Source organism: Diceros bicornis, chromosome 1 (assembly GCF_020826845.1).
Source record: "Diceros bicornis minor isolate mBicDic1 chromosome 1, mDicBic1.mat.cur, whole genome shotgun sequence".
In the NCBI taxonomy this organism is placed as follows: Eukaryota; Metazoa; Chordata; class Mammalia; order Perissodactyla; family Rhinocerotidae; genus Diceros; species Diceros bicornis.
In genome coordinates this window covers 397,651-408,801 of record NC_080740.1, presented here as the reverse complement: position 1 = coordinate 408,801, position 11,151 = coordinate 397,651, and the positions used below count along the sequence as shown (strand labels likewise).

General features: G+C 61.5%; 1 protein-coding gene across 2 annotated transcripts; it reads right to left on the bottom strand.

Moving 5' to 3' along the window:
* Window positions 1–1,138: 1,138 nt before the first annotated feature.
* IBA57 (iron-sulfur cluster assembly factor IBA57) lies at window positions 1,139–10,810 on the bottom strand. Of its 2 annotated transcripts, XM_058554486.1 has the most exons (3): window positions 10,455–10,810; window positions 2,066–2,409; window positions 1,139–1,676 (listed from the first exon to the last, which is right to left on the bottom strand). In XM_058554486.1, the coding sequence occupies exons 1-3, from the start codon at window positions 10,793–10,795 to the stop codon at window positions 1,285–1,287; spliced, it is 1,077 nt and encodes a 358-aa protein (XP_058410469.1). In that variant the 5' UTR covers window positions 10,796–10,810; the 3' UTR covers window positions 1,139–1,284. The 2 variants fall into 2 exon arrangements, 1 of the variants encoding a protein (XP_058410469.1); XR_009222004.1 differs by lacking the exons at window positions 1,139–1,676; window positions 10,455–10,810 and adding an exon at window positions 3,356–8,149 and having other exon boundaries at window positions 2,324–2,409.
* Between the last annotated feature and the right edge of the window lie 341 nt (window positions 10,811–11,151).

Here is an 11,151-nt window from a genome sequence, read left to right as displayed (position 1 = left end):
CCCCCCCACCTCCTCCTGGGGCGACTCCAGGCTGCATCTGACCGCAGGCTCTGGGAGGAGGTCCTCTCCCCCAGTGCCCGGCGGCCCCCCCACCTCCTCCTGGGGCGACTCCAGGCTGCATCTGACTGCAAGTTCTCGTAGAGGTCCTACTAGATCCGCCTGGCATCAGGATGGCTCCCTCCCCGCTCAGCCCTCCCCTCCCGGTTCCGTGGGCGCTGCTCCAATGGCCTGGCCGCCTCTTGCCCTGGGCCCACAAACCATGGCTCAGAGCCCCCAACGCCCCAATCTCCTCTGGACTCAACGCTCACTCACTGTCCTGGCCTCTGAGGCCTCTTCCCTTCTCGTCGGTCCGCAAACCCAAGTACTCTGCTAACATATTTTATCTGTGTGCTCGCGTGTTTGAGGCAGAGCTTCTCAATGTATCTAGTCTACTCAGAACCAGCCTAGCTCCTTCCACCCAAAATGAAGCCAGAGTCCACGGGAGCCGCTTGGGGTCACACTTTAATAGTCACTCTGGGGCATCAGCAGGATGCCCCACAACCACGAGACCCACACTGCAGCGAGACAACAAAAATCAGCAGTTGAAAGGAGGAAACCAGCCGTCCCTGCGCTGGCACTGGCCTGGGAGGAGAAGGGGCTGCTGAAGCCGCGGGTGGGGGGGGGGGACGACGACAAGCTGCAGAGACGTGGTGTCTGGGTTCCCACAGCCAGCACCCCTGAGTGCAGAGGTGCCCCTGGAGGACTCAGGCACTGGGGGGCCAGGGGATGGGCCTCCTCCACACACAGAGGCTGCCACCCCACCCAGTCCCACACGGTTCCCTCCTGCGGCAGTGCCCCGCAGCCAACGCTTAAGACAATTCCCAGAGTCCCCTCCGCAGCCCAATCCCAGACTGGGAGCCGGCCGAGGGGCTGCGGGCAGTCCGGAGCAAGGCCTTGGAGCGTCCTGTCCTCGCTGACAGACGAACACCATCCAGACCGACCCAGTTTGGAACGTCGTCCAGGGTCTGGGGGAAGCTGGGGCTCAGCTCAGCACAGAGGTGGGCACGGAGCCTGCTTCTCCCGCCCCCGGCACAGGGCCGCCCACGCTGAGCGTTGGGCCCTCCGCAGGAAGGACGCGGGCTGGGAACGCTCGGCCCCTGCAGCCCGGGAGCCCACGTACACTTGCGACCTCCCAGAGGAGTGTGTGTTCAGCCGGGTCACTCTGGGAAGTGGGGGCCGGTCTACAGGGCGAGGCGGACAGGCAGAGACCCTCTGGGGCCTGCGGCAGCGCAGGGACGTCCAGGGCTACTTGGTGGCTGTGGGCCACCAATCCGGCACAGACGCGGTGAGAGCCACTCGGCCACTCTCGGCCGTTCTGATGTGCAGAGGGCCCCTGATTTTCTCCGACCGCAGCAAGGCCAGCCCCACGTCCCCCTGGCCCGCCCTGTACTTGCCGGCGGCCTGCCCCGACTGGGTAAGCACGGAGGTGCCGGGGGCGATGCCGCCCGCAGGGAGGGGCCCCGAGAGCCGCACCGGGAAGAGGCGTTTGCGCACGACGCCCATGTGGTGGGTACGCGCCGTCAGCTCCTGGCCGATGTAGCAGCCCTTCGTGAAGCTGACGCCATTCATGAAGGCCAGGTTGGACTCCAGGGGCAGGGCCACTCCTGGGGGCAGGTCATGGACGCCCTCGGGAACGCCTGTCGGGGCGGGAGGGGAGGCTCAGTGAGAGCTGAGGTGTTCTCCAGAACCGAAGCGCTCAACCGGGGTGCTGGGTGTGCAGCCCCTCCCGCCGCAGGTGGGAGCCCCATCCTTCGCCCCCATTTTCCGGGCCCCCCATCCTCTGGTCCCCGGGTGAGCACCTCGGTCCGGCCTTGCCGTAGACAGTAGAGGAGATGACCCCTCGCCCCGACCCCTGTTCTCTTCGCTCCTCCCGCGCCTGGCCCACCACGCGGCTTCCCCAGGGCTGTAGTCCTGCCCTGCCCCCTCACTGCCCCCCCAGCCACGGTCCAGCCCCCACATGCCCGCCCCTCCCTCCCTGCCCCTCTCCGCAAGTCCAGCACCGCCCAGACCAGCCCTGCTCCCATACCTTGCCGGTACCGGTGCCGGTGATAATCCCGGAGGTCCCCAAGCCGGCCCCCAGGCACCAAGGCCGGGCCCTCGTCCTGGGCGAGGAGCCGCCAACCCATGCGGGCGGTCCGGGGGTCGCGGGCGAGGATGGCGGCGCCCCGGGCCTGCTCCTGCAGCGGCGCGGCCCCGCCCGCCTCCTCCGGGGCGTGGGGCAGCACGGCCCACACGCGCAGCTCGGGGCGCGGCTCCACAGTGACCTTCCGCCGGATCCTGTGCAGTGCCAGGTGCCTCTGCAGCGCGCCCAGCACCGAGCTGTCGCACTCCAGGAGGAAGGCGGGCGCCTGGTCCGTGCGCTCCAGGAGCCTGCGGGGAGAGGCAGGGGCGCGTGGGACGCGTGGGTGCGGACTGGGCGCACCACTGGGGCCAGTGCGCTGAGCCGAGCCACCGCTACAGGGATGCACCGCTCCCGGACCACCGGAACCGCTGCGCAGCACGGAGCGCTGGAGACGCAGTGGGCCCCGCAGGACCCTTCCGCAGGGGCGCAAGCAGAACCACGCGCGTGACAGGGGCGTCACGCCAGCCGGGCAGAAACCACACGGGGTAGTCCGCTCGGTGGAAGAGAGGCCGCCGCACGGCAGGTGGGGAGCAGGCTGGGGGTGCCCACAGTGGTGTCCTTCGCTCCAGGTGAGGCGGAAAGGTGCGGACGGCCACACTAAGGACCTGGGAAACCAAGGGTCCTAAGGCCGGGCGCATGCAGATTTCAGGAGGGATGTGGGTGGGAGGAGCTGGGGACAGCAGATATGCCAGAGATGAGGGACGCAATAAGGCCACACCCTGGCCATGCCCACCACCCACCTCCTCCCCAAGGTGAGCCCCAGAACCGACCAGAGCCCCAGACCATCCTAACCCGCAGGCCAGATGACCTGGGATCCTGGTGTAGTGACCAGATGGCCGTCCGGGCCCTTACGGAGAGATGACCACAGAAGAGACGGAGAAGAGGCCGCTGCAGGGTTAGACGTGAAAGGGGGACTAAGTGGGGACCTCCAGGACCCACACGAGTACATGGTGCGAGTCCTGGTTGTACATGTGGATTAAGAACCCGAGATGGTGCGAGTTGAGACAGCGAAGTAAGACCCTCCAGGAGGAGGTCCAGGAGAGAAAGCCTGCCAGCCGATGTCCCCACTTCATCCCAAGAGCCCATCAGCCAGTGTCCCCCCCTCACTCCAGGGGCCCATCAGCCAGCGCCACCCCCAACCCCAGAGGAAAGAGCTGTGGAGGCACGATGAGTGTGCCGTGTGTGTGGGCTCACCCTGGAGCGTGCACCTGTTGTCCACTCCCTGGCTACATCACCAGCAGCCCTGTGTCCTCAGGACGGGAACAAGGTGTAAGGAGAGGGGAGGGGAAGGCCGGCTCCTCACATTCCAGTCCCCGCAGAATGTCACAGATGAGGCCGAGGGGTGGGCGTGACCATCACAGAGATGGGTTCCCACGCTAGAAGACACGGCTGGAAGGGTTCAAAGGCGCCGTGGCAAGTGAGCACCGTTTGTCAGGGGCAAACACAATGACAGCAGCTGTGAGACAGCACTGCTGCACCAGGGCGGGAGTGGACACAGCAAGGCCTCGGAGGCCGGTCACTCAGCGTCTCGGAGGGGGTAGAAATGGTTCCTCATAAAACCCCAGTGTGGCCACCATGTGACACAGCACCCGCGCTCCCGGCACTGACCCCAGAGAGAGGCCAACACGTCCACGAGGACCCGACCTCCAGCGCCAGAGGGCACATTCCTAACGGCCGAAGCACGAGAGCAAGCTGTGGCCGTCCCGATGGGACACCACGCGGCAGGGGAAGGACCACCGCCAGCGAATGGTCTGAAGGGCATCAAGGGGAATGAAACACCCCATCTCAGACTCGTTTGTCAACGTTCCCCAAGTGACACGACGGAGACGAGGGAGAGCAGGCTCGTGACCTGTGGAGCACAGGGGGCCTGGTGTGACAGCACAACTGTCCTGATGGGGTGACACGGGTCCACACGCGTGATCAGCCGCACTGATGCACGCACACAGGCCCGTGAGCACCTGGAGTCTGGAGGCACCTGCATCCACTCCCTGGGTGGCCAGTGTCCATCCCCCGAGTGTGGGGAACTGGGTGAGGGTCCCTGGGACCTCCCTGTTCATTTTTTTCGCAGCTTCCTGTGAATCCATCATTATTTCAAAATAAAAAGTTAATTAGAAAAAAGGAGCTGCCTCTGGGTAGGATGGGTCCACGCCAGTGAGAAGGGAGGCAAGACGGTCATTTTCCATCATAAACCTTTTAACATTGTCGGGTTTTTAAGCCACGTGCAGGTATACTTCTATTTCTTAAGACTTTGGTAGAGACAGCAAAAACAGTATGAAATACTGGCGAGGGAAGAGTCGGGCGTGGGGGTGCAGAATGTGAGGTCACGGGGGAGAGCGAACATCAGAGGGTCCTGGCCAGGGAGGGAGGTGACCCAGCCAGGGGACAGGCCCCAGGAAGGGCTGGTGAAGAGGCCACCAGAGTGCATGGTGGATGGGCCCGGGCTGACACCTGTCTCACTTGCCAGGCGGATGTTCCACAGGGTTTGAGGCAGGCTGGGGTAGACAGGGCCAGGTGCTGGGCGCAGGCACTTTCTGAGCCACGTGTGCCCGCACTTGGCAACCCCTCAGGACTGACAGGGCTGCAGTGCACCCCTGTCCCCCCAACCCCTGCCACAGCTGAGTAACAGGGCACAGGTCAGCCAAAGGGGTGAGTCAGGGTGAGCCTGTGCCCAGGGCAGCTTTCTTGGCCTGGCACAGCCGACGTTTGGGCCTAGCATTCTCCGTGGGGCCGTCCTGGGCGCTGAAGGGAGCCAAGAGCACCCCTGGGCCTGGCCCACTCAATGCCAGGAGCAGCCACATCCCCAACCCCCGAGTGACAACCACAAATGTCCCCAGATGTCGCCCAGGGCCCCTTGGCAGGGCTGCCAGATAAACTACAGGATGCCCAGCCAAATCTGAATTTCAGATAAACAGCAGATAATGTTTTTAGTCTAAGTATTTCCCAAACACTGTGCAGGACATCCTTCCCTAAAAAGCCACTGCCGGTCTGAGACTGACCTGGGTGTCCTGCCTTCTCTCTGTTAAGCCCGGCGGCCCCTCCTGGGGGCACAACGGTAGCCACAGGAAGAGGGAGGTCGAGAGGCAGCTGTGGCCTCACCAGCCGGTCTGGCCAGGCAGGACCTGGATGCAACACGTGGCAGCAGAGTGACCCCAGGCGTCCACCCTCACCCACCCTCCAGTCCAGGGTGCAAGCTGTGTGAAAACCCATAAAGGGAGGTTCAAGCCCACCCAACCCCTCACCTGGAGGCATAAAGCACCCTCCTCCAGGAGTGCCTGCCATCCTGGTATCCACCACCCCCATATGCGCAGGGACGCCTCTCCCGAGTGCAGCCCTGGACCCCGCTCTGCCTGGGGCCAGGGACTTCAGAAATAAACAGGCCCAGGAGGACCTGGGCAGTGCCAGGCGTGGGCAGGCTCGGGACACAGGTGCCCGGAGACAGACGCGCACACCCTGCCGAGGAGTGGGGGCACTCGCCAGGGCACTGGGCTGCAGGATGATACGAGGAAGATCCCAGCAGCCTCCCGTCAGGCTGCTATGCTCCGAGTCCCCTGGGAGAGCAGCCTGCAGGGTGCCTGTGGAGGACTCAGGACGCAGCCCCTGCACGCTCCCACGAGGCCGGAAGCAGTCAGCCACGGCAGGAGCATGGGGGAGATTCGGGTCAGACAGCAGCTGAGTACGGTCCTGCGCAGAAGCACACCCAGCCCCACTCCCCACCCTCCCTCTGCTGGGGGTGCCCAGGGACCATGGTGGCCTGTGCCAAGGGAACCAGACATGGAGGCAAGGGTGTGCACCCCGCCTGGAAACAAGGGAGCAGTGGACCATCCCATCCTCAGGGGGCAGCCCCAGTGGGACGGCCCCCAGAGACCAGCAGATGCAGACTTGAGGGCACCCCACAGAAGGCAGCGCAGCCAGGACCAGAACCGAAGCATCTGCTTCAGCGCCAGCACGTGAGGAAGGTCTGCAGTGTGAAGACAGAGGCCCAGGAAACACATGGTCAGAATGACAAAAGACTTTCAAAAACTACAGTCTGAGGGGATGAAAAGACAAGCCAGGGAAGGGAGAAAAGACTTCAGACACATGAACAAAACACCATCATCCAAAACAGACCAAGACCACCTAAAACTCAACAACAAGGTAACAAACAACCCGATTAAAAAATGGGCCACGATTTTAACAGACACCTCACCAAAGAAAATACACAGATGGCGAATGAGCACGTGAAAAGATGCTCCACATCACTTGTCCTCAGGGAAACGCAGACTGAAACAACATGCCACCACCACACACCTACTAGAATGGCCCAAAACACCAAATGCCGGCAAGGATGCAGAGCAACAGAACTCGCCTTCACTGATGCTGGAAATGCAAAAGGCTGAAACTACTTTGGAAGACAGTTTGGCAGTTTTTTACAAAACTAAACATATTCTCACCATATATCCCAGCAATCATGCCCTTTGGCATTTACCCAAAGGAGCTAAAAACTTATGTCCACACAAAAACCTGCACACGGATGTTTACAGCAGCTTTGTTCATAACTGCCAAAACTTGGAAGCAACCAAGGTGTCCTTCAGAAGCCACCGAAGTGTCCTTCAGTAGGCGAATGGATACGTACATAAACTGTGGGACAGCCACTGAAGACAGTGGACTGTTCTTCAGCATGATAAAGAAATGAGCTATCAAGCCACGAAAAGACACGGAGGATCCTTAAGTGCATATGACTAAGTGAAATAAGCCAACCTGAAACGGCTCCATACTGTATGATTCCAACCATATGGCATTCTGGAAAAGGCGGAACTCTGGAGACCGGGAGAGATCCTTTCAGTGATAGTCAGGGGTTAGGGGAGGGAGGGGTAAGTGGGAGGAGCACAGAGGATTTTCAGGACAGTGAAACTACACTGTATGATACTGCGATGGTGGATCCACATCACTGTACGTTTGTTCATACCCACAGAATGCACAACACCAAGTGTGAACCCTACTATGGACTCCCCACTATGGACTCTGGATGATGAGGTGCCCGTGTCGGTTCATCAACTGTACAAATGCACCACTCTGGTGGGGTGTGGATACTGGGGGAGGCTGTGGGTGCGTGAGAAATCTCTGTGCCTTCCCGTCAATTATGCTGGGCACCTAAAACTGCTTCAAAAAGTCTACTCTAAAAACAAACAACTAAAGTTTCCTCTGAGAGAAGGTGCTGCATCCACGAAACGAGAAGAGGGTGCCTTGAGGAAGAAACAACTCGAAGATGGGAAACCAGGAGCACAAGAGTTGAACTAAAAGATCCCAGAGAGAGAGCCTGCGGAGAAGACGCCCACAGGGAGGGAGCCGGCAGAGAGCAGGAAGGCCAGGCTTCCAGGCAGGCGGCGGCTCCCCAGAGTATGGAACTCTGTGAGATCAGACATAAGAAAACAGCCAACAGCAAGCAGGCAGGGCAAGAGTGCGCCCATGAACTAACCGAGGCGTCAGGCCAGAAAAGGGGCTCGGACGGTGTGGAAGGCCCGCAGGCTCGGCCCCCAGCACCCCACGCCACAGAGCAGAACTGGGAGAGATCTGGACGCCGCCCACCAACCCCCCAGGGCCACCAATCACCCAGGCCAGGGAACAGCCATCCGAGGGGGTGTCCTGCCCTCCTCCCTCCTCCCTGCTCAGAAGTGGGGCCTCTAACTCGGGGACGTCTCTCTCTGGCGGAATGACACCCCATCCCTCCGGGCAGTGCTCCCCGCACACAACTTTGAGTTGGAATCTCAGCAGGGAGACTGCGGTCGGGGGCGTCACCCTCGGTGGCCCCCCATTCTCTCAGCACACTGAACAGCGAGTGGCACCACGGTTCCTCATTCTCAGGAATCAGCTGGCGAGGAAAACAACTCCTCTCCAGGACACATCGGGGCCCACGCCACGTCTGGAAAGGGCTGTCAAGAGCATGCGTGGGGACACGAACTGCAGCCTAGCAGCCAGGCAGACGCTCCAGACCAGAGGGAAAGCACGAGAGGGAAACCAAAAACAAAAAGAAATTGCTTGACGCTGGAGAGCGAAATAAAAATTAATAAAGGGAAACCTCATTTAAAATGGAGTCAGGAGGGGCCGGCCCGGTAGCGTATAGGTTAAGTGCCTGAACTCCTGCTGGCGGCCCGGGTTCGGATGCCGGGTGCGCACCGACGCACCACTTGTCAGGCCATGCTGTGGCGGCGTCCCATAGAAAGTGGAGGAAGATGGGCATGGATGTTAGCCCAGGGCTGATCTTCTTCACAATAAAAAAAAAAAAAAAAATGGAGCCAGGAGGCCAGAAGGGGGAGCTCCCACGCCATACTGCTCGAGGTCAATTACAGACCCCAACAGAAAGTCATCCATAAGAAAGACAGTCGATTAGAGGAAGAAATGTACATTGCATCCCAAACGACCCCAGCAACTCAGCCCATGAGAAACCATCACCACCCTGAACTCTTGCTTTTCTCCAATGGACTTCTGTTCAAAACAACCCCTCCCAACTTTCTCCTTTTTCCCTGTAAAATAATTTGTTGGATTTGCCTATGGTCTGCCACAGCCTGCACGTCCTGAATTGGAATTCTTCGGCTACTGCTCAATAAACTCATTTTGCTGGTAAGATAACTGGCTGGTTTTTTTGACAGTTAAGGAAAATTTACAAGAATATAAACTTATTATAACAAGAATGAAAAGGCAAAAAGATGTAAAGGCAGATTGTAGACACAAGGAAAGAAATTTGAGGATCAAAACAGCATCATTACAATGCTGATAAATTCAAACCAGTAATGATCAGAACAGATGCTACTGAAAATTACTGACAGAAAGTTCAAGATATTCAGAGAACGCAGTTTGTAAGACAAAGACACTACAGCACCGGAGGGAAGGGAATCCATACGTGAGACAGACGATGATGACAGCATCTTGGAAACAGGACACAGCAGGGGTCACAAAGGTTTTCTGCAGAGGGCCAGTCAATAATTTAGGCTTGGGCCACACGGTCCCTATCAGTTCTGCGACCGAGGCAAAGTTGCCGCGGACAGTATGCAAACGGCCCTGGCAGCGTTCCAGCAAAACTACATTTATGAAAACAGGCATCGGGCTGTATCTGCCCGAGGCCAAACTTTACGGAGCCTGTTCCAGAGTCATAGAGCCCACCAAGTGCGCGGCCACAAAACTCAGACGACCCAGAACTCGACACAGCATCATGAGGCACCAGCCCACCAAGATGAAGACCCCCCCCCCCCCCCCCGAAGAGCTTCCAGGGAAAAAGCAGCACACCCAAAGGCCAGCAGGGAGGCACCAGACCGCTCAAAAGAGACAGAGCGGAGCAGGGCAGTCAGGTATCAGCTTCAACTTCTCGGGGACAGTTTCCAGCCCAGAGTTTGATGCCCAGCCCCGCTGGCAGGTAGAACCATTTGCAGAGACGCAACGAGTCAAAGGCGCACCTGAAGTATCCCACTTCACAACGAGCCACTAAAGAACGCGCTCCTCCAGAAGACAGAGTAAACAGCGGAAGAGGCGGGCGGACCCACGACGGAGAGGGACCCACGACAGGAGAGGGCGGCCGTGTTCTCAGGCAGGCGGAGGCGGGAGAGGGATGGTCAGGTCAGAGGGGAGCCTAGCATGTGGCTTCCCGACACACGACTGCCTGGAACTGCAGAGGGCGACAGGGAACCCGGTGCAACGACCACCAAGTACAGCCATGATGGCATCCGCACGGAACACCGCTATCGCTGGGCACCGGGAGATGTGGGGGAAATGCGGCGTACACGGAGAACCAGGGAGGGCGTGGCACAGCTGGTCACACAGAGGCAGTTCTCTGAGTCGTGGACCGGGAGCCACGGACCCCTTTTCCATGCACTGGGGAGAGGGTGACCTAGGCAGGGCTGAGCAGGAGCGGAGGGTGCGCGCGAGAGTGCGAGTCCATGGCCCGTCCCTGGGGACCACTCTGGCCCACCTATGACCGCCCCGCCCAGGTGCCCCTCCCCCGGGGGTCAGCCCCTCCCCCCGGGGTGCCCCTTCCTCTGAGTGCCCCCCCCCCCGGGTGCCCCTCCCCTGGATGTCCTCTCCTCCCCCCTGGTGCCTGCCCTGTCCCAGATGTCCCCCTCTCTCCCTGGGTGTCCTCCCCTACCCCAGGTGCACGCCCTCTCCCGGGTGCGCCCCTCCCCTGAGTATCCCTCCCCTGGGTGCCCCCTCCCCCGGGTGTCCTCCCCTCCCCCCGGGTGCCACCCCTTCCCCGGATGCCCCCTCCCCCTGGGCTCCCCCCATGCCCTCCCCCGGGTGGCCCCCACTCCTCCCCGCCCGCCCTCACCCGTAAAGAATGACGTCATAGAGCGTGCGACCGTGGACGTTGAGGAAGTGGGCGTAGCCCGCACGCGCCGCGGGCGGGCCTGCGCCGTCCGCGGGACCCGGAAGCGGCAGCTCATTGGTCAGCAGCCCCAGGAGGAAGGGCGCCGAGTCCGGCCCGCGCACGCGCACCAGGGCGCGCTCCCCCAGCAGGAAACAGGCCCAGGCCACGCCGCCCGCGGGGTCGCCGCCGTGGAGGCTGGAGCCGTGGGTCAGGCGGCGTCTCGGGGCCGCGCGCAGCCGCCAGCGCCAGGCCGGGCCGCCGCGTCCCGCAGCCGTGCCCCGGAGCAGCACCGCGGCCGCCATCTTGTGCACGAGTAAGGCGGCGGGAAGGCGCGGCCCGAGCGGCGGCGCAGGGGCGGGCACATGCCACAGCGGCCCCTGGCGGCGGGCGGGGCGGGGCGGGGGCGGGGCATCGGGCCGTCCGTCAGCCGCCCGCCCGCCCCGGCCCGGCTGGCCGGCGGTCCCCCTGCGGGCCGGGGCGCGGCTTCTGGCTGCCACGCCGGCTGAGTGCACGTCACGCGGACTGCCCGGTCTGACCGTCTCCAGCGCACAGTGCAGGGCGTGCAGCGCCTTCACGTCGTTTGCCGCTTCCCCAGTGTCTGCAACGTCTCGTCTTCCCACAGTCAGGCTGCTCGCCCGCCGGACGCCGATCCCGGCCC